This window comes from Pygocentrus nattereri, chromosome 10 (assembly GCF_015220715.1).
Source record: "Pygocentrus nattereri isolate fPygNat1 chromosome 10, fPygNat1.pri, whole genome shotgun sequence".
In the NCBI taxonomy this organism is placed as follows: Eukaryota; Metazoa; Chordata; class Actinopteri; order Characiformes; family Serrasalmidae; genus Pygocentrus; species Pygocentrus nattereri.
This window is the reverse complement of record NC_051220.1, coordinates 1016290-1040000: the sequence shown is the minus strand read 5'-3', so window position 1 is coordinate 1040000 and position 23711 is coordinate 1016290. Positions and strand designations below refer to the sequence as shown.

Below are 23711 nucleotides of genomic sequence, written 5' to 3'. Positions count from 1 at the left end.
CATATTTAATTACCTTATTATCAGTACAGACGACGTTAATATGCATTCAGTGTAGCTCTTGTTGCCCAGCAGTACGTGGTTCTCTGTTCTCATAAAACCGACCAAACACTGACGTGGCAGAGCAGCAGCGACGTCATCAACAGGCTGGCGGTGCACGTCAGGCTGAGGGAGCGTGTCTGCAGCCAGACCCTTCTCACATTTATTGGCATGCACACCATTTGTTAGCCATCCTCTAAGCCCAGGTGTGCCCAGTCTTACCTGTAAAAGGTGGGTGTAGCTGCAGGTTTTCACTCCAGCAAATCGTAAGCGCAAGTGATCAACTGCTGGAGACCGGCTGATTTGACTGAACTGATCCAGCTTATTTGGAATGAAAACCTGCAGCCTAAGCTGCTCTGACCTTCCATCAGCAATGCCTCTGACGTCCTCGCCCCAGTGCCAAACACACAACCACAGCCTTGATGTTTCATCAATAAGGCCTCATCAACTGATGGGCTACAGCCTGTAAGTGTACAACTATATAGAGGATGTATCTTCACTGAGTCGAGGAATAAGGTAGATGTTTCTATTACACTGCAAAGTGAGTATGGTCAACACATGGTTCCCCCACAAAGTCCAGCACCACACCCTCTGCCTCCATCAGACAGCTTAGCTAACTTTTCAATTCTGTTTACATGATGTAAACGACATGCTTGATTGTTTAGCATTACACTGGAATTGTCAGCAGGAACGCTGCCATGCATTTCACCCAAAGAGGGAATGACTAATTGCACTCTTGTGGACTTCTGGCATCCCTGAGAGACAAACCTGAGTTCCAGTGGTTTAACTCAAGTGTGCATTGGCTGAAATTTAATTACAAACACCATAAGGAGTTATTTCCAGTGTGCCTGACTCAGAAACAAATGCCTGTCTGTAAACCAGAAATTCCCAGCGTTTCCCCTGTTCTCTCCCTCTCTCTCTCTCCATCGGAAAGTCTCCCACTACACATTTCGAGTGAGAGATCCGCGGGCCTGGCACGGGCGCTTTGTTAATATTCCCATCACTGGCGCCTTTCATAATTTACAGCAACTGGAGGCTGATAGGTTATTCAACATTTATGAGGCCCGGCGATGTATTCCGAGCGGCCTGATTATCTTTACAAATGAAAAAGTTAAATTATTCAACTTCCTTCATTGCCGTCTCCCCGAGCAGATGTAGTCTTTTGCCCGAGACACAAACCCCGCTCAAATTAGAGGGCGCTTTGATCAGAGCTCCCCTGCCAGAGAAGTTCAATCGCACAGGTCCTTAAGTTCTATTATTTACAACTAATCACTGACTTTGGAGTTTTCCCCCACTTTCAACTTGAATGAGAGTCTAATAAGAAATAACGACACGTAGGAAAGGAAAAGGAACGCGCTATCAGACCTGATTCGTCAGGCGCGGGTCCGCCGCCTCCCGGGGGCTGCGGCCAGCTTTGCGTCCCGACTTAACCAAGCGTGAGAGATTGTGGTTTAAAGCCATAGACTTTCTTTTTTTTTTTTTTACGTATTTTGGCCTCTCTGAATGTAAAGTCAGTAAATAATCCAGGCTATGTAAATGTTTTTCAGTGGGCACTGGGTCTAGTTAAGGCCTCTTTAGGTATAATTGAGGGCTCTGAACAGGTTCTTCTCACAGGAAAGAGGCCTAATGAGACAATAATAACAAAAGATGGACCATCTGAGGCAGACAATCAGGGCTGCTCGGCGGCAGCGTGCATGAGTATGCGGACGAGCGCGCTCACACCCACCTCTACGCATGAACGGCTTGGCGAGAAGAGACACCAGCGCGCCGGTGCGCACTCCCTGCCTCTTCTTCCTCAGCAGGTGGACAGTGTAATAGGTGTGAGCGTGCAGGGTTTGAATGGGAATGAGCTCGTGTCAGCCCGACTGAAGCAATACTGAAGCAAACACTGAGGAGGGAGAATTGAGGGGGGGTGGGGGAGGGGGGGTGCATTTATTTGTTTGTTCGCTCACTCGCTTGTTTGTGTTCGTGCTCTCTAGGAGGGAGAACGCTGAGCCCTGGCAGCCCCGCAATGCTCAGCGGGACCCTGAGGATGGGCCCACCACTGCCTGAGACTGCAAACACATGCGCTGATTGATCAGCGGAGACCAGTGGGCAGCAGAATGACACAGAAATGATGAGCGCAGGGCGGCGGCAAGGACAGCACGTTCCACATAACCGCTTTAGTTCAGGCACATATCTCAGCGGTTCACCAGAGACCAACCGTAGAGAACGTTAGTGAAAGGGTTCAACTAACCAGCAACCTTTAGACAAAATTACATAACAGAATAAAGTTTAAGAGCTGTTTATCTGCGGTTGACAGTTTGGAAATGAATACAATTAAAATTAATTTCTATATCATTTATTTCATGCAGTTACTGAATACTCTGCCTTACGATTTGGTCACATGAATTCAGATGGACAAAACGAAATACATCCTGGAGAATAAGAGGTTAAGAACAGTACATCTGTAATTATTTTGTCTTTCTCCTCTAAAACGTTCATTTGTTGGGTTAGGATTACGGTTACGGTAGTTTGTGCTTTATGAGGTAAATTCATATCGTTATCAGAAGAAAACCTCATATCTCCAAAACGGTAACTTTACAGGAGGAGGAAAAAACGACTTTACTTTCCATTTAAGTCAAAGGAACCAGACATCTTTCCAAGTTATTTTGGGGCCGTATCTTTTAGTCCGTTCGTCGTGACATTTACACACAGTGTAAAGGCCAACAGGCATTTTCAAATGATGTCAAAAACTGAAAAATGTCAAAAATGGAGATACGAGGTTTTGTTCTGACAACAGCGATATGTAAATGAGGCAGAAAAACAAAAACGGCACAATCCCAATCTTATTATGGATGCCAAAGAGCCACGTTTCGGAAATTGGTACAGTCAATTTTCACAGCCTAAGCAGGGTTTAGGACAGCTCCCCTAACTGCAACTTCATCACACCCTTGCCGTCAAAGGCAATGAGACAGTATAGGGCAGCGAGGCATCAAGGCAGCTGCCTTGAGTTTTGGACACAGCCCAAGTGTGAAAAATCTGATGCTTCCTATGGGAAATGAATGGGACCTGCCATGTAGTGTTTCCACAACGGATCAACGCCAAGTCTCACGCTCAGTCTGCTGTAAGCCATAAAACTGACCCAATATCAGGTTCAGCTCAGTTTGGTCAGTTTCTCCAGATCAGTATTGATGTTGTTTTGTTCCAGCCGGTCTGTGAAGCTTCTTACAGCCCGTTTAGTTTGGCGAATGGTGTTGGGTTCATTTCTGGCTGATTCCAGGTTGTTCAGCTGTTCTTCTGTCACAGCTGCCGACTGAAAAGCTGCTCAGTGGTGACGACAGTTTGGGAATTTAGCGTCGTCTCGTCTTCAGAGTCGGACCAAATCGGCTGTCGGTCAGATGTGGTCTTAACAGCGTCCGTTTTCTGTTTGTGGCAAAGTGAGAAGTAAAAACGTTCAGATGGCTCGAGCGTCTCCTACAGCTGTCAGAGTCGTTGCTTAGCAACAGCGTCCCAGTGGAGTGACACAGTGTTCGTGGAAAAGCTGTGATGTTATGGTGAAATAACAGCGCCGTTAGAACCAAATCAGCTCGCGTGGGCAGAACTAACTGTTGTATAAGGTGAAATATTAAACATCTCTTCTTTGTGCTGTTTTCAGTTCAATGCCAAGACAGTTCCTACTGTTTTTATTGTCTGGAACTGGGTTTGTAAAAGGAGTGAAAGCTATGGTGAAAAAACAAAAACAGCCTGAACAGTTCAGTGAAAGCAGTGCGCAGGAGACAGAACACAAAGCACAATTTAAACAGCCCCACATTAATTCACACTAATGTTGGGGAAGCCGTCACCGGAGTTTGAATGTCGAGCTAATTGATTGGCTGCAGCCATCTACGTCCTGCCCACTCTGACCAGAGTGTACTGTGACCACGATCGGTCCGCATTAAATTCCTCACCGCGCTCCTCGTAAATTTTCCCTCGCTGCACGCCGACACTCTCTCTGGCCAGAGCGCGGATAAATCACCCCTGAGTGAGTGCTAAATAGAGAGGTTGCTTTGTGCATTAGGGTGTAAACATTACCTGGGGGTGACCAGGCGACAAAGACGGAGCGCGGGCCTGAGACGTTGACATTATACGGAGCAGGGACCCTCTCAGGGGACCAGACGGGGGTCTGGATGACATACTTGCTGCTCAGGCTGCTCCCACCACCAGTGCTGGCCTCCAACTCGTACACATACCTGTTCAAACAGAATCACAAATGAAGCTGCAGCTGTGGTGTGAAGGTCTACCTGCAGTCAGGAACGGCGATGGAGTCAAAGTGCATCACTGTTCTCATAAAATCTTGCATCTCTGAACTGGATTGTAACCTTTAATGTAAACGAAGTTACCGTACCATAAACTAACAATTTCAGATTATTTCTACTGGTCCATTCATCATGATATATTAAAAAAAAAAAAAAACAGAAAATAACTCAGTTTTGATACGACAGAGACGGCGTACAGCGCTGTGAGAAAGTTTCAGGCGTCTGAGCAAATGTTTAACCAGTTTCCCTCAGCAGTGAGTTTATCACCATATACATTAGAATAAAGTCGTATTCATAATTCAAATAAACAGAAAAACAATAAACAGTAACAAGAATTTCTCGGCTCCATATTTTTCCTGGACACCTTCACAGCCGCCACAGAGACTCGTTAATATCATCAATTACATCATGAGCTCAATTTACTGAGCACTGATTGGTCAAACCAGGAGCTGCTTTTTAATATAATAATACTGGACTTCCATGACTATAACATATAATACTGGACTTCCTCGAGGAGAGACTTGGAGATGGGTAAACAATATATATATATATAAATATATATATATAATTAATTAATATTCTATCAATTTTGTTTATTCTAATATTAACACTTTTCTCAGCAAATAAACACAAACTACACAAATAAATAGATTGTGAAATTGTGTCTTGGGGCCTCAGACTTTCACAGTGCTGTATATTTGCAATGGTCTCTTAACCAGCTGACCTGCTGGGTTTGCTTTGCTTGTTAAAACGTTACAACACAACACAACAGTATTACGGATAAAATCCTAGTGCCACTCTTTCTTGTAAATATATTATCAGATTGCATAATGTAGTAGCATAAATACGGCATTTATAATTCTGATTATTCAAAAAATATAGAATATTAAAATTTATCCACACACACACACACACACACACACACACACACACACACACACACACACACACACACACACACACACAAAGCATGCATTTTTAAAAATGATGGTTAAACTCTTTTTACAGGAGCCATAAAATGTTATTTTCCCACCTGCTTTGAGGCCCCTCAGTTGAGCCATGTCTTGCCTTCTTCAGTAATGCTTAAAATCGGAATATATTTTAATTTTGTTGTAAATATTCCCGATTTACAGAAGCCAGCAAACTAGATTTCTGACTTCATAGGTGAGCAAGTGAGTCAACATTTATTAAAGTATTTCTTTTAGTTTAAATCCAGTTTTATTGTGCTGGTTTTATTTCTGCGCTGCTGTCTACGCAGAGATGTGTGGACTGTCTTCGGCCCTCGTCGCTCTAACAGCACAATAAACAGAGACGGCCGACGGACAGTTTTCCATAGTGGACCTCAAATTTCAAAGAGTTTCATGGATGAATCCAACCCAAGAGCTGCTGAAGCACCGGAGGAACCGGCTAAATGTGACAGCAGTTTGGAAACGTTGCTATTTAAAGCTTCTACAGTTCTTCTTCTTCTTCAAAGCAACAGCGAACACCTTTAAATGGTTTAAATAGCTGCAGGTGGTAAACGATGCTGTAAAGAATGCAGTGGGTATTTGTGATGAGTGACGCCAGAGAAGAACCACCTTTGTCTCCGACAAGAACCCTTCAACGTGTAGACGTGTGAAAGCGTGAAGAACCTTTTTAAAGTTGAAATAACTTTTACATAAAGTTTCTGTACCTGTTAACCATCTATTGCTTGCACAATGACAGCAAAGTTTTAAATCAATGTTGGATTTTCCTGCATAAAATGCACTTATTGATTATTAAAATCAATCAATTAAAACAACAAAAACGGTAAAAACTTTGGAGTATGTTTCCTTGAGGCAACATTGAACGACAGTATAAATAAACTTTATAGACTGTCGTATAAAAAGAGGGATTTTCCATCTAAATCTCTGGAGGAAAACGGAGTATCTACATCATTTGCTGTTAGAGATGAACCACATAAGCTCTGAATATTATTTGAATATTATGAATGCTCAAAAAAGATCCGTTCTATTTCATGTCGTTCTCAAATAAAACCCTGAAATTTTACAAAGCAACGTTTCGACTTCTTGCACACGGAACATTCATCTAAAACCACAATTAAAATCAGGCCAACAAAAATAATTAAGTGAATTTAATGGCACTGGTCAGCTGACTGCTACAGAACATAATTGACCGAAATGGGCTTCTAGCCACTAATATTGCACAAACAAAATAAGATTCCCTAAATAAAGAAAAACACAATAAAATAAAATAAAATAAAATAAAATAAATAAATAACTCGCTACTGACTTCATCCCTTTAACTGCTGCACAGCGTTGCTTCTAGGCAACATAGATAATTACACAGCATTCAATTTGCTTATATAATCCTGACTGCGTCGAAAGCTTTTTACTGGTTTATTATTATTATAAACCTTCATTCCCCTCATTTTTAACCCTTTCATTCCCATTAAATACACATCACATCACTGTAAAGTGAGGAAAAGTTTTGTTACCTGAAGGCAACATTTTAACCTTTAGAGTTAAAGGTTTTTAGAAGCCATTTAGAAACCTAAAGCGCATTTTCTCAACCTGCTATATGGATTTTTGCCATTTTTAATATGAAGATACATCTTCCATGCCTAAAATACTCCGAATACTCTAATGGAAATGCTTGCTGTTAATTTCACTTCAACAGTGCAGCCTAAAGCTTCCCAGTGGATCGATAAAGGGTGATGCCATTAAACAGATGACAGTGTTAATGCAATGCTGATCAGTGCCTCCGCCGTGATCTTTCAAAGGCCTGATAGATACTCCACACAGACATGCATATGAATGGGAAGGTGAGGGTGTGTGTGTGTGTGGGGGGGGGGGGCGGTTGTCTGCACGTTAATGCTTGGTGCAGGGTATAAAAATGCCTGCAGGAAAGCTCTTTTAAGACATACATGACTTCACAAGATAGATTTAGCTTTTAAACAGCACGAGGTGTCAGTGCAGAGGTCTGCATTGGCAATGGAAGTGGGTCATGTTGAACATTCGAGGCTTTTAATTTGCCATAAACTCCATACACAGCCATTAATACCTCCGCATTAACTATTGTTCCAGCGCTATCCCTTTAAAATAAGCCCATCAGCCATCATATACTGCTCTCATCACTGGCAGTAAAATGCATTAGCGCTGCAGATTTGTCACCCGACACGTTTTACACACACTTTCGAAAAACTGAAGGCACAAAATGTCTCGACGAACTACACGGCTGTGAATGAACTGTAGGTGTGTAGGTGTATAACTGATATATTATATATTATTAACCTAAGAAATCCTCGTATGTCCATTTCTGTCGTTTTTCACTTTTTAACGTAATTTAAAAATACATATTGTCCTTTACATCGTGTGTAAATTTCATGATGAATGGACCAAAAGAAACGGCCCAAAATGACTCGGAAAGACGTCTGGTTCCATTGACTTGCATTAAAAGTAAAGTAGGTTTTATCCCTCTCCTGTAAAGTTAGCATTTACTTTGCACAGTGTAAGGTTTGCAGGCATGACTGTGTGTGTATGAGTGAGCGATGGTAGGAACGCATGTTTTATTTTATTTTTTATTATATATTATTTTATTCACTACTTGTAAGTGTCTGCTGGATCCTGTGCACTGTGAGCTCCTGTAAGCAAAACCAAATTCCTTGTATGTGTAAGCTGATAAAACACTGGCCAACAAAGCTCGATGCTGATTCTGATATATAATCCCGTCTCTTCATTAATCCAGCACCTAGTCAAAATGACCAGATATTTCTGAGAAGATTTGAGAAGATATAAGATAATCCACCTGAATAAGGAAGACGAATGTCAAAGAAAAATACGTGGAAAAATCAGGAGTTTCCAAATATGGAGTTGAAAAAATGATTAAAATACAGAGAAAATGGGATTCCTTACAACCATGGATCTGGCAGACCAGCGAAACTGTCACCATCAGATAAAGAGCACTCAAAGTTTTCATCAAAGAGCAAAACATCAAGCTCCAGGGTTCCTGTCCACCTTCCACTGTGAGAAGAACTCTACGCTGTTCTTGAGCTGATCTGAAGGCCACATGAAGTTTGGAGGTCTGTAGTGATGGACTCTGCAGAAAGTCGGTGACCTCTCCGCACTATGCCCCTCAGCATCCGCTGACCGCTCTGTCATTTTACGTGGCCGACCACTTCGTGGCTGAGTTGCTGTCGTTCCCAATCGCTTCCACTTTGTTATAATCCCACTGACAGTCGACTGTGGAATATTTAGTAGTGAGGAAATTTCCCGACTGGACTTGCTGCACAGGTGGCGTCCGATCACGGCACCACGCTGGAATTCACTGAGCTCCTGAGAGCGACCCATTCTTTCACTAATGTCTGTAGAAGCAGTCTGCAGGCCGAGGGGCTCGGCTTTATACACCTGTGGCCATGGAAGTGACTGGAACACCTGAATTCAATGATTTGGATGGGGGAGTGAATATTTTTGGAAATATAATATATTTGCAAACTGCAAGAAGTCTTGATAACTGCAGACTGCTGCAAGTAAACTGTAGTATGTGGTCTGTATCTGTCTAATTGATATATGTGTAACTGTATTCGGTGTAATTCCTGTGTTACTCTACCATTCCTTTCCACTGTCACAGTGTTTTTTAACTGCTTTTGATTTTAATGATCAAAGGAGAGTTAATTAAACCAAAAAGATTCTTCACACTGTCAGAAATGATTTGTTTAAAGGTTCTTTAGAGAAGCAGAGGGGTTTTCCTCTGGTGTCCCTCCAGATCACCCTGATGTTTGAGCGTGCAGGTGAGGGACTCTAGAGAGTTGAAAAGATGCGTCGCTGCCAAGAAGAAAAATGTTTGCAAACCAAAAAGTTGCTGGTGATCTCAGAACAAAGGACCGACCACCACAAAGTCCAGACCCCAGCGTCACTGAATGTGTTTGGGAAAACTTGGATCTTAAAGAACAGGAAATGCAGCCAACCTCTCAGACAGAACTTCGGATGCGTGGAAAGTTGGAAAACTGAAAGCGAGTCTCCTAAAAAGAACAGCAGCTGGAATAAAGACAAAGGACGGACACCCTAAATACTGAAAAAATGTGACTATATTTGGTCGGAATTTTCTGCTAAATATCCGTTTCCTGGGCTGAAAAATAAATCGTTTGATCTTAACGCTGTTCTGACTGGAAACGGAATAAATTAAAGGTGGTTTCTGACTTTCTGCATTAGAAGAAGCAGCGTATGGCCAGGTTCTCCCAGAGGAGGTGGTGGTGATGATGGGGGCTGGGACTTAATATTTCACTCATCAGACACACTTTCTACCGCAGTGAGGTATGTGACAGCTAATCAACATTGTCATAAATAATCGATGAGCGCGGCCCCTCGGTTAGCCGTCTCGTGCGTCCCCCTGTAGCCCCGCTGGATAATGAAGCGGCCGCCAGCCTTTGTAGCGCTCCTTGCACAGCTAAATTGGACAAAGAAGGAGAAAAGGGGCCAAAAGCTGAGAGGGGAATGCCTTCTGGCAGGTCGTCTGGAATTACGGCAAATTAAACGTCATGCTTCATGCTCTCTTTAAAGCCACAATATAAACAAACCGGTGGGAAAAGAGGGGGCTGGGTGGTTGGTGGCCCATCCAAACTGTCCAATCAGAGTGCACTGATTGCTTTGACAGCTCGAATCTGTGCTGTCGACATGGATGGGCAGGGAAATAAATAAATAAATAAATAAATAAACAAATAAACGCATGAGAGCATCACCAGCGAAGCTCTGAATGACAACTTGAGCATTTTCTCATCTCTCCCTGCAGATAACATAATGAAAACAAACAGATTTATATTGTATCTTAAGCTGCTTATTCGACACAGCCAGCCTTTTCAAATATTTACTCGCTATATTGCATAAACAAAACAATCCAACAGCATACAATGTGTGTGTTTTACGATTAGAGAGTGGCTTCAAGATGCATTTTTGATCACACACATGAAAAATCAGATATTTGGATTGGGCTATACTTCAACTGTCAAATTACCAAAATCCTAAAATGCTAATAAAAGCTGAAAATAACCAGCATCAATAGAGCTCCCCAGACTTATGCTGCCCTATTATCTTGCGTGAGTTCTCATGTTCCTCTTCTTTTCTACAAATAGATGTTTTGTGGTCTATCTGCAATTTTTCTGACCAATATTTTAGTCGCAATTTGCATGCGACTATTTTTCAATATATTTCAATCTTTTTTTAACTCCAGGAAAACCAACACCCACTTTTTCCCCGAGCATCAATGCTGAATGTAGTGTTCCTGAATGCCGGTTCAGAAGCTCAGTGGTATTAGGTTACATTTCCTGTAAAACTGCAAATAATTTAGGATATAATTAAAGCTCAACTGTGCAGCTCTTGTGATTTGCACATCTTCAAATTGTGATTAAATTAAATCGTTTTTTTGGCCTATATCAGGAATCCCAAGCAAAAAAGTCTGTTTATTAGTGATTCTTCTGCCAGTACAAACCACCACTACCAACAAAACCAACAATAATAATCAGTGTTCATATACTACCTTTCTTGGCAGAAGTAAGCAGTAAGAGGCAAGAGTTTTAGTTTTAGTATTAGTATTAAGAGTGAACTCTTACTGTGACAGCAGTGAGTGAAGCTCTGACAGCTGTCTTGTTGATTTGTTTGATAATTGCGTTTATTTCATATTCTGACAAACCGTTTTTACCGCAACGTCACACATGAATCGACTAAGGCAGATTTAACTACTGGTCTAAATTAGACAAACAGCTGGGTTAGTTATGTGAGTTCATGCTGCATTTCTTGCTCTTAGCAAAGTAAGCATGAGCCTAAGCTAATTTTATGTATCTTACGTTGGGTAACCAGCCAAATCCACCTGTTTCTACCAATCTACCCGTTTTAAAGCAAACTGGGCTATTTGTGGCTCATTGGCCAGTAATTTTACCCTTAATTTGACGGAACTAGTGCTCTTCCTAGACAAAAATCAATAAGGCTAATTTGGGAAATAAATAAATTATCAAAACAATAAATATATTATCCAAACTATTCAGCTGAGTTATTAATTTATATGTTTATGTTAATGTTACAGAAGTAGTTTACTCGCAATGTAACTCGATGTAACCAGACGTCTTTCCTTTGGTGATTCTTAGATCCCACATGGTATAAAATAAATGATGTTTTCATGATGCATGTTTTATATACCCAATTTATTTTATACCATGTAGCTAGACGCTGTCCTACACAGACCTGGACCTTTAACCGATAAACTGTGGTGAATTATTTAATTTGGACGGGGTGGTCCGGTTATAATCAGAGTATCCTTTCTAGCCTTTACGGTGCCGGTTTAGCGGCCTAGAGACTCTCAGACCAATAACATGCGCTGTAAATATCACACGTGATGCTGCTCAGCCAATCAGATCTGAGCATTACGATGAGCTCTGAGACTCGAGTGAGTGACGCCACACAGGGGAGGGATGAGGAGAGAAACAGCAGTCAGAGAAGAAAGTGAGTCAGAGGGAAGTTATTCCACATGACGTGATCTAAAAAGAGGAAACTGACAGTAAATGTTGTTGAAATCTGACCCAAGTGGACTTTATTTGATCTGATGTTCAGTAAATGTTGTTGAAATCTGACCGAACTGGACTTTATTTGATCTGATGTTCAGTAAATGTTGTTGAAATCTGACCGAACTGGACTTTATTTGATCTGATGTTCAGTAAATGTTGTTGAAATCTGACCGAACTGGACTTTATTTGATCTGATGTTCAGTAAATGTTGGTGAAATCTGACCGAACTGGACTTTATTTGATCTGACGTTCAGTAAATGTTGGTGAAATCTGACCGAACTGGACTTTATTTGATCTGACGTTCAGTAAATGTTGGTGAAATCTGACCGAACTGGACTTTATTTGATCTGATGTTCAGTAAAAGTTGGTGAAATCTGACCGAACTGGACTTTATTTGATCTGATGTTCAGTAAAAGTTGGTGAAATCTGACCGAACTGGACTTTATTTGATCTGATGTTCAGTAAAAGTTGGTGAAATCTGACCGAACTGGACTTTATTTGATCTGATGTTCAGTAAATGATGTTGAAATCTGACCGAACTGGACTTTATTTGATCTGATGTTCAGTAAATGATGTTGAAATCTGACCGAACTGGACTTTATTTGATCTGATGTTTAGTAAATGTTGTTGAAATCTGACCGAACTGGACTTTATTTGATCTGATGTTCAGTAAATGTTGGTGAAATCTGACCGAACTGGACTTTATTTGATCTGATGTTCAGTAAATGTTGGTGAAATCTGACCGAACTGGACTTTATTTGATCTGATGTTCAGTAAATGTTGTTGAAATCTGACCGAACTGGACTTTATTTGATCTGATGTTCAGTAAATGTTGATGAAATCTGACCGAACTGAACTTTATTTGATCTGATGTTCAGTAAATGTTGTTGAAATCTGACCGAACTGGACTTTATTTGATCTGATGTTCAGTAAATGTTGATGAAATCTGACCGAACTGGACTTTATTTGATCTGATGTTCAGTAAATGTTGGTGAAATCTGACCGAACTGGACTTTATTTGATCTGATGTTCAGTAAATGTTGGTGAAATCTGACCGAACTGGACTTTATTTGATCTGATGTTCAGTAAATGTTGTTGAAATCTGACCGAACTGGACTTTATTTGATCTGATGTTCAGTAAATGTTGTTGAAATCTGACCGAACTGGACTTTATTTGATCTGATGTTCAGTAAATGTTGGTGAAATCTGACCGAACTGGACTTTATTTGACCTGATGTTCAGTAAATGTTGGTGAAATCTGACCGAACTGGACTTTATTTGATCTGATGTTCAGTAAATGTTGGTGAAATCTGACCGAACTGGACTTTATTTGATCTGATGTTCAGTAAATGTTGATGAAATCTGACCGAACTGGACTTTATTTGATCTGATATTCAGCTGTCGACTGTATAAGATGCTGATATTCCTACTCGGTTACTTCAGTAAACAGTACATGGCTCTGATTCACGATGCAGGTCAGACGTTATGATGTTCTGGACCTTCGATTGAGGAGATTCTCTCTAACTGGACCTTATTGGATTTTAATTAAAGACCCCTGGCATGTAGGATCCATGATGGCATGAATCACTCAACTACACCTCTCCAGTCTCGCTCTAGCCTGGGCACTGGATCGATACCAGCGCTGCTGCTTATTGTCCAGAACTTTTTTTTGTGGGGAGGGGAGCGGAAAGATTCTGTAAGACACATGGAGGATTAGGTGTCATCGATAATCAACTGCTAACAGCTCGCTAAAGATGGGCGGCAGACAGGACCTGGTGTTGGGCTGCAGGCCAGCATCCGTGTAGCTGGTTTCTTCTGGACCGCCGCTGAAGACCATTTCTCTGTCCCGCAGGAGGCGGTAACGGGTCAGCAGACCATTGGGCTCAAGTGGTTCGCTCCAGTAGAGCTCCACAGCTGTGCTGTTCTCCAATACGTGCCTGGGTACCGCCCAGACACCTACAGAGAGAGAGAGACCGGCCTGTGTTACACAGTTCAGCTAAAACACAGCAATAAGAGCTGTACAATATGATGATATATTAACACCAATTTGGTCACGATGCACTTTTCTGAGATGATCACAGGCATCGTTAGCACTTCTGCACGTCTTCAGCGTAAACCCTGAGAGCCACAGTAACTGTAGGACAGGCAGCTGATCTCATTTCTCCTCTGCTTCTTTTTAAATACTTTATTTTCATCAGCGGTGAAAACACGTTCAAAGTCTTCAGAATAAAAGTGCCAGAAAGAGTTCTTTGGGCAACATTTGGGTGCTTCTGGTTCCCTAAAGAACCATTCATTGAAAGGTTCTTTGTAAAATGATGTATAAGTCTGAAAATCCATTTAAAAACATGTAAACATCTCTGGACGTGCTCACGATTACATCACTGTAGGAAATTTATTTTTATACTCTCTCAAAAATTCTGGAAAACCCAATAAGCTACTCTCCTTATGCTGCATTATTTGGTGATGCGCCACCAGACGCCCAACTAAATAACCATAAATGCAACATAAAGTGCCTCTTCCCCCTAATTATTCTCAGTGGACCAAAGAGGCTATGCAGTATCTCAAGTTGGAGAAGATGAGATGCTCAATTCAAGGATCTGTACAGAGATTTTATAGGATTGGCATAAAATGATATGCGTTTATTTTAAGTTAGAATATCTCAGATCTTTATAAAAGCTGTAAAGAACCTACACAGCTTTGTCTTATTGATGTAGGTCTGGAGGGTGGGTGGGACGGGTGGGTTCTGTGGTATGGCACCGTTTAGTTACTCAAGTTTAAAAATCATAAAGCAGGTTTATGAACAATTTAGAGAAACTTGCTGATTTAATAATTACCGAAAGCCTCTAAAAGCTCCCTGACGGACACATTCCTCACTCTTTCAGATTCACCATTGGTTTCGACTTCAGGACCCCTGGTTCCCATCAGCACCACTGTAAGCTGTAAATATTCTCTCTAATGTTCCGTTTCACTCCAAACCTTTTTTCACCACTCAAGAAATGAATCGCGCAGAAATTCTGAAAAATGTGCCGGAATGCGAAAGGTTCTTCAATCTCCTTGAGAACCTGAGCTGTGGTATCTCTTAAAGAACCCTCTTCTGCACCTTTTAAATCCTGTTTTGTTGGTTCATTTTGTCCCATCCAACTTACAAAACACTGGGACACAGATAATGTCCAGTATATATGCCTACAGGCACTGCGAGGTTATTTTTTCCATGAAGAAATAAAATAAACTGTGAGGTTTGGGGAAGTGCGAAGCTTAATCTCATTAAAAAAGCGTAATCCCTGCCACAGTAAAGCATCTGAAAGTGGAAATAAACGATAAATGAATAAAACATCTTCTGCAGGGAACCAACTGAAACACGACACCTTTCTGCTAATTTTAGTGCATATTTTTATTATAAATATTTTATTATAAATTTAAACACTTGTTTAAATTTCATTTGTTTAAATAAAACTGTATAAAATGTGCAATAACTTCAGCAAAGGCTGCGTTTTAATGTTCAATTTTTTCCCCAATTTATAAAACTGATGCTTCCACGTTTCCGACGACTGTCCATGAGAGTGCAGGTAGAGAATAAGGCCGACGGGGAGGCGGTAAGCATGACGCAACACCGTGCACGTCTATGAGAGAGAAAGCACAGCGCATGCACTGACCTGCCGGCGCGTCTTGCAGCGTACGGCCCATAGATGGCTGGCTTGCTCCACAGCCGGCCGCTGTGCAGGCCGTGAGCAGGAAGCTGTAGTCAGTGTGAGGCTGCAGCCCTGCAAAAGCAGCACAGACACAAACACACAGGACCCGATTAGAACGAAAGATACTAATGAACGGATCCGTTCTCTCCCAGTGTGACGTAACATGATGTTAATGACCAAACAGATTCACAGATCTGGGCAGGCTTGCTGATGTATATGGATGATGGAACATAATGTAATGGTAAATTACATATACATGCAGCACAAACTGCAACCAATCAGCGCAACGTCCTCCTTATTGCAAATATATAATAGGTTGAACAGCATTCTGTGATTATTATTTTACTATATCACATTAGAACGACTGACAGAGCTCACAGGGAAAACGGCCGTCCTCGGCTTGTTGATGCCATTGTAGCCACCTACATACTAAATATATGACCCCCCTTGTACTTGTGAATCAAAGCTACCAAGGAGAATCAAACATCGTACGAATGAAAGTGAATGTAAACATACATGCGTCACTGAATCAAATGTAAAAATAGAAATCAAAATATTTGGCGACAGATTCATCATTTGTCCCGCTTCATTAAAACTGGCCTGATTTATTAAAATATATTAACGTGTCTGGCTACTGGAGACAAAGCTCACTGTTTCTAATCGCACACTAATGTTCACAAATCCTTCCTTTTAGTTGACGTTTAGTTTCCCCCCCAAGTAACGAGGCAAACCCAAATTTTGTAGGTGGTAAAAATAATATTTAATAGTAATTTAATAGTGAATATTGGTCTGTTTGATGTTGATTTCTACTGTACATGGGCGATGACTGGCCTGTTGGTAACTGTGACCCATCAAAAGTGGTGGTTTCATATAATCAGCAGCACTGTTTACTAGGCTGGCGTAGGAGGACGGTGTTCTGGGCTTTTTTCCCTGTGCCATTAATAAATACACTCCTTCGTTTAAGCATGTGCAGAACTTTCTCCTTGTTTTACTTTATTTATTTATTTGTTACACATTTTCGCACAAAAACGTCTTCACACAGAGGCTAACTCAGGAATGTTGAAGACTGAACAAAGTCTTTGTCTCATAAAGCTAAAAATGTAAAGCAAACCCAAAAAGAAGTCTAAGCCCTAAATTTGACTCTGCGGTGCCACTAAGAGCGCCGGCACCTGGTTAGTATGCCGTCCAACCTCCGTCATTTAACCCAAACACAGATCAATGTTTTCAGAACGCTGCTCCGTGTTTGGGTTAAGTAAAGAATTCTGTGGAGCATACTAAATGTGAGGGGACAGCCGCTGAACGGAGCCTTTAGAGCTCGGCTTCACCATCGCCATGCGGGCCACGTCTGCGCGCACGCCGCGGCATGGTAAATAACCTTAACGCAACATAATGTGCCGTGATGTTGAGCCGTTCTCAGGTCACGTATTTTAACCCCTTTCCTCATCTCGGAAAGATCTTATGCATGAGCTAAGCAATTAAAAGAAAGTGTGAGATTTATCAGCACCTAAAAATCTATTCAAACTCTATTCATGTTGATCTAATTGATACACCGGCCACATCTTTAGTTTAAGAGGTTTTAAGAAAAATATGGATACGACAGTTTCAAAGCGGCATTAAAACACAAACGCCATCCAAATATCTAATAAAAAATGACTACATTCTTCTATTAACTCAAGGGGGCACTCTAAGTCTGGTTAAGAAATATGCAACTTCAATGAAAAGTGGCAAGGTAAATAAATAAATATATAAAAGAGGGGTGTCAAAAAAAAGAGAGAGAGGGAACTTCAATCATTTCAGCGCTCGCCCCTGCGCGCCGACGCCAGCCCATTTGTAGTGCGTGGCTAACGCAAAGTGAAACAATGCCGTAACTGTCACCCAAATTGCTCTGAACAGCGCGATGAGGAAGTGTGGGGTAATAAATGACATAAAAAGGTCTTTTATTGACAAGCTGCCATTTACTGTTTGCATTAGAGAATATGAGAAGATGATGGCTGCTCGCCTCCTCTCCCCGAAGGTATCGGACTGAAGGAGGATGAGCCGGGACGCTTCGCCTCGCCTTCCCTGCCTCACCGATAATGCCTCTAAATAATTAAGTGATGACTTCCTGTCTACAATTACTATTTTTTTCCTTCTCCCACCCCCACCGCCCGGCCCCGGGGGGGATTATGGAGCGATATGCGGGTACCACGTGACGGTGGAGCTTTGGAGGTTACCCCCGACGCCTTTTTACAGGATCAGGTTACCCTCCTCGCTGCCCCCCCCACCCCACACACGCTCTGATTAGAGAAAGCCGAGATTCCTCTCTCGTGTCACAACACGGTCACTCCGTGCCCTCGTCCACGCCAGAGAAACAGCGGCCCGGGACAGGCCGAGAGGGAGGGAGCCGACTCTGAGCGCTGCAGCGTGTGCGGCACTAAATCATCCGGATTGGTGGTTTCATTTGCAAAATACCAGCACATTTGAATCGCAGCCTGTGTGGGAATGTTTGACAGCGTCAGTGTGGAGCCGTAATCGGAGCAGGAGTAGCTCTACACTGCTAATAGGTTTCTGGGCTATTTAGAGCAAAGCCATGGCAAACAGATCATATTATCTAGAATACAGAACAAGTATCACTCTACTGTACTGTAGGGTTCTTGTACAGTCATACAGCAAACCGGACACTCCCCACACTCCCACTCTGAAGGTTTAACATTAATATAGGCATTTTTATTTCTGTCACAGCAGCAATAATCCGTCTGTTTAGATGCTGTTGATGTACAGTGCATCCGTCCTATTTATTAATTTATTATTTACAATACTAACATTGTTATTAGTAGTAGTATTACCATTATTTTTATTTGTATTATTTATACCACCAGTCAAGAGTGATTATATATATTTCCTTGGAGCCAATGTGTTTATACACACATGGAGCGTCACTGTCAAGGAAATTTTACTCTTTTATTTTTTTTGTTTGTGTGTTACTGTGTTAATTGTGGACCAATTGAGAGGAATCAAAATGACTTGGACCTCCATTACAAGTTAACAATGCTACACAATGTTGTCTGCACACACATTTCTAACATCTCCTAATTTGTTATGATCAATTATCACATAATGCTAATAACTAATAAGAACTCGTTTGTGCATTTTGTATCACACACACACACACACACACACACACACACACACACACCTCTGGCAAAATTACATATCTGTTGATTTTCTGTTGATAACATCCTTCCGCAAATTTCACTGCACGTACAGGATGTGCCATAACTTTTGCACAGATCACATTTTATGCCCCCCCCCATGTTCAATTCACCAAATAAACAGTAATTGTGCATTAAAATGTGCAGAGGTGTGTTAACTTACTTTCAATATCAATAAATAAAACAAATCAATAAAACGTCATTTGGCCAGGGGTGCACAAACTTTTGCATACAACTGTACATATTTGAAATGCCCCAAGCAAGTGGTTTTCAGGACTCAGCATACTCGTTATTAAAGACGAAAACAGAAGGCAGTTTGGCTTGTTTAACAATTTTTGGTATTTATTATTATTATTATTATTATTATTATTATTATTATGATGTCTTCACTGTAAATCTAATATGTGGAACACAGCAAAAGTGAGGATGCATATGAGTTGTGTCCAAACCTTTGACTCATACCAAATGTTGTTATTATTATTATTATAATTATTATTATTATTATTATTAAGCATTCATGACTCTTACGGCTGAGAATTCACAAACGATGTGATCTCGGAGGAAACCCAAAAATAAAAGCGCAAAAAGCTCCATACATTACTGCATTAATAATTCATTTACAAATGTCCAATTAAATGCATGGATGGCAGTATAATTTATATAATTGAGAGCATTAAATCATATGCGCTAATGAAGAGTTATACATATTTCACTCTCACTGGGGATTCTGGAGTTAATTCAGCACAGCTAATTTGTGTATCTTCTGAGGCAAAAAGCACACATATACGCTCCGGCTGTGTGGAGAGGGAAGACTCTGGGAATGTCTTGAAGGCATAATAATTCTCTCCCTCTCATCTTCAGGCAGATAATTTGGTAATTAAGCCTAAACAAAGGGCGCTGTTGTGCGCCTGCACTTTCACTGAATTCATGGTGCCTCCTCTGAAGATGCTGCGAGTGCCTGAGTCAAGGTTAACTTATTCCAACGCTGAGGTCAATTACTACCAGCACACTCTGTTTGCAAATGCTGCACTGTATCGTCGGCGCACACACACAGCGCTCTGTACTGAAATGAACAGAAAGCTCCATTTGAAGTCCAACCTCTAAGCTCCTTTACACTGAAACGCCCGCGCTGGTGTTTAGTGGACAGAATAACCAGGGCTGTACGACATTCAAGGCCCAGTGTACAGAAGTTTGACCACCACTGGTTAAATTACGCTTTGTTGACTCTCCAAGTGAAAATAAGGAAAAATATCCCTAAATATATAAAATAAATATGGCATTTTTTATTTTATGTTTTATTTATTTACTTACATAATTCATATTGTGCAAACAATAACATAAAATATGAAGTGTGCTTTTTTTTTTTTTGGTACAGGCCAGATTTTGTGTTGTAGTGCTTGCTGCTTGTGGATGTGTCGCCAACTTATCTTCACTTACAAAATCAACAAAACCTTTCATTTGACCAAACATTTGCATTTGACTCTACGTACAAACGCAGACACAGCACAAAACGATGTGATGCGATCGCAATATGATCCCGCAAAGTGATACTTTATTAGTCCCACAAACTGGGAAATTCCACCTCCGCATTTAACCCATCCGTGAAGTGAAACACCACATACACAGTAGTGAACACACACACTAGGGGGCAGTGAGCACACTTGCCCGGAGCGGTGGGCAGCCCTATCCACAGCGCCCGGGGAGCAGTTGGGGGTTAGGTGTCTTGCTCAATGACACCTCAGTCATGGACTGTCGGCTCTGGGGATCGAACCGGCGACCTTCCGGTCACAGGGCTGGTTCCCTAACCTCCAGCCCACGACTGCCCTAAACAGCTCATCATGCAAATTGTGCATAGCCTTGTCCACTAACTGCTCGCTTGAGAAGCGCAGACTTTTAATAACAATAAAAAAATGATTAATTTCAATTAATAATGGAGCCATGAACTAAAACATTTTAGAGGGGCGTCGTTTTACTCCAGCTGAGGCCGTTTTTGTTGGAAACAAAAGGGTTCAATTCTTCGAAAACCCGCCTGAATGTCTGGATTTGTTTCTCTGAGGTTTTAAGCCAAACTAGCCCCCCATTAGAAAGGGCTTCAGGAGCTGGACTGAAGGCCTGTGTCAGATTAACCATTAACATAATAAAATCTGACAAATCGGGGTTTGATTTACAGTGTGTGGGACCATTTTGTGAGGAAAAGGCCGTTCCAGTTCTTCTGGAAGTCCTAGATATGTCACTGACTGCAAGTGCGAGTGGTAGGCTGACCAGTGCCTGCATGCTGGCAGCTCTGAGGCAGGACTCTTTAAAAAAAGGCTAGAAGGACAGTGTGTGTTAATGTCTTTTCCAGCTTCAGATGCCCTTGTTTAACCTCCAATGGCCAAAAAATGTGCCTCTGTGTTAGCTTAGCGCTAACATACACTAGAATCCTATCAGGATGCTAGCAGAAATGATTAATATCGTGAAGGCGTTTCTTCCCTCAGCTTTTGACATTCGTATCCTGATCTGTAAGTGCCCAGCCTGCGATGCTGGCCACCAGCAGAGGGTGATGGCAGCGAGGCACCACAAGCTTAGGGAACTCCAATTCCCAGAAGCCCTTGGGTTGATAAGGTCCAACCTGGCACACCTCTAGACTCCTCTACTTAAGGCTGAGGCAAACAGCAGCCCTTTACTGGTACAGTCCTTAGCCCAGGTGGGTATTTAAACTAAAAGGAAAGAAGAGAGAAATTGCCCCAAAACTACTTATAAGACCAAAAGAAGGATTGATCAAGAAACGAATCCATACGAACAGTGTTTGATCCACAAAGACAAACAGGTGAAACATAAGGCTGACCTTCCTCTCAGAATCACAGAGGAAGGGTTTTTTTCTATCTCCGCCTCCGTTTGAGCGCTGCTTTCAGCGTCCCCTTTGTTTGCCCTTTTCCCGCCGTTTTTATTCCCCATTCATTGAAGTGTTATTACCGTTTTCACCTGCGGTGGCGCAGCGGTAACTCCTTTGAAACCGATGGACTGATTGGTGGTTCAAGCCTGGCTCTGACCCACCTCAACTCCAACGTGCACAATCACCCAATTCACACTCCAGCACCTCAACAAGTTCATTTAAGACCCTTTCCCACAGGTTTTCCTCTCCGCACTCGGGTCCGCCTCCCTGCCGTCCTGTAACATGAACTGAGCCCTAGCTGTAATAGCCACGGTTAACCCCTAGAAATAGTTTGTGAAACTGCCTCCACATTTACTGCAGCTGCACCAAGGTGTATTTTGCACCACACCTCACACTCGAATCCAGTTCTGAAAGATTAAACGGTGGTATTTTTAAGTTTTAACGTATTCGAGGCTTGTGTCTCCCTCTACCTGCCAAGCCTGCCGTAATTGTTAGAGCAAGTCCCTCAACAACAGGTCTTTTGAGGCCCTGACGGAACAATAGGGCCTGCTTTGAAAGGCAAAGAAGCTCAAACTAACTTTCGTAAATCGAGTGGACTTTCTGCGCAATCTTCCCACGTTTTTCAAGGCTCCTCCCTCAAACGCTCAAGACATACAAACTGAACGTGGAGTTCTGCGCAGCGGTTTTGTCTATAATACGCGATGACAATGCGCCTAATTTGTGCCTGAAGCTTAGTGCAGTGTGGGTCCACAGAGCGCACAAGCAGCTGAGCTCCAGTTTCAAAGAATCCATCTCTACCTGCACCTCACTCCTCTCTTTTGTCTTCCTCTCTTTAATCCCTGTGGGACAGAGAGCCACTTTAAAACTAAAACTAATGATGCCTTTCATTTATTGGGCCATTATTCATTAGAATAATAAAAGGGAGACGGAGAGTCGTTGTCAAAGAGGTTTTTAGCTTCAAGAGGCGACTCACACTGTGCGACTGTGTTTGTGTCGCTGCTTAACCCACAAACAGAGCTAAACTATAAACATCTATACATGACTAAAGATTGCCCTCTCTTTGATCATATGTGTTGATGTTCATGTTTAAAATGCTCTCCACACTGTACATTAGAATACTGCTGATTTAAGAGGAAATTCCATAGATTTCTGCATAAATTAACTGGTAATACGTAAATAAAACCTTCAGAGAGGTTTGGTGTGAATCACAACAATTACAATGTGGGAACTGTTCTCAGTGGTGGTGATAAAAACCAGATATTTAAAGAATTTAATGTACGTAGCTGTATGCATCTATTGTTTCTATTGTTTTATGCAGTGACAGGCAGCGTAGTTCACTACCAGCATAATGAGCTCCATTTATTCCTACTGTAAAACGCGGCTTTCACTGGGAGATGTTTTTCTCTTCTAACTCTGCGTTTTAAACATCTCAGACGCTGCCGACTCGAACTCCACCGCCCCTCTGACCACCATCCTGTGTTAATGTAGATGATGGAGTATTACAGTGATGGTGGTGAATAATGAGGAGGCGGAGCTGAACGGGCGTCTGTTTATTAGGAGGAGTAACATCAGCGCGCTTGGCTGAAGCGTTTGGGAAATGGAGACTGAAACTGTAAAGCGGCGATGCTCTGATAAACAGCAGGGGGCGCTGATACAATATTCTTAACTCTCAGTTTGTCACGTTTTGGTTTAATTTGACTTTCTTTACACCAGTAACGGTAGCTAACATTAACCGTCTGGCTAACTAACTCGATTATGTGTTTATGTATGGTCGGTTGCTAGGTAACAGATGGCTGTTGACTTCAATCGAGTAAGATTTCCTAACTTGAGATACCAAAACAAGCTGTAAGATAAGATTCTTAAATCACGGTAAGATTTGCTTCTGTAATATGAATTAATAATAATAATAAACTGAGAAAAATCAGTGGAATTCTGTGCTAACAGCTACCTCAGCCTTCTGCTCATTACTGTAGCTGTGCAGAAGCCAGGCTGGTGAACTAGCGACTCTATGTGGTGCGGGAAGCGAAAGCCTTGGTGCAGCTCTTCACGCTCTTCATAAAGGGAAACCTTGGGACTCCAACAGCAGCAGAATGCCCAGGCCTGCCGTCACCA

At 41.8% G+C, this 23711-nt stretch overlaps 1 protein-coding gene across 1 annotated transcript in view; it reads right to left on the bottom strand.

The window, feature by feature from the left end:
- Positions 1 to 23711, bottom strand: part of ush2a (Usher syndrome 2A (autosomal recessive, mild)) — a 387029-nt gene that overhangs the window by 58771 nt on the left and 304547 nt on the right. Inside the window, exons 56-58 of the mRNA XM_037541699.1 lie at positions 15498 to 15605; positions 13617 to 13800; positions 4090 to 4247 (exon numbers count right to left, since the gene is read on the bottom strand). Of these exons, the coding sequence (XP_037397596.1) occupies positions 4090 to 4247; positions 13617 to 13800; positions 15498 to 15605 (450 nt within the window). The remainder of the gene's footprint in view (positions 1 to 4089; positions 4248 to 13616; positions 13801 to 15497; positions 15606 to 23711) is intronic.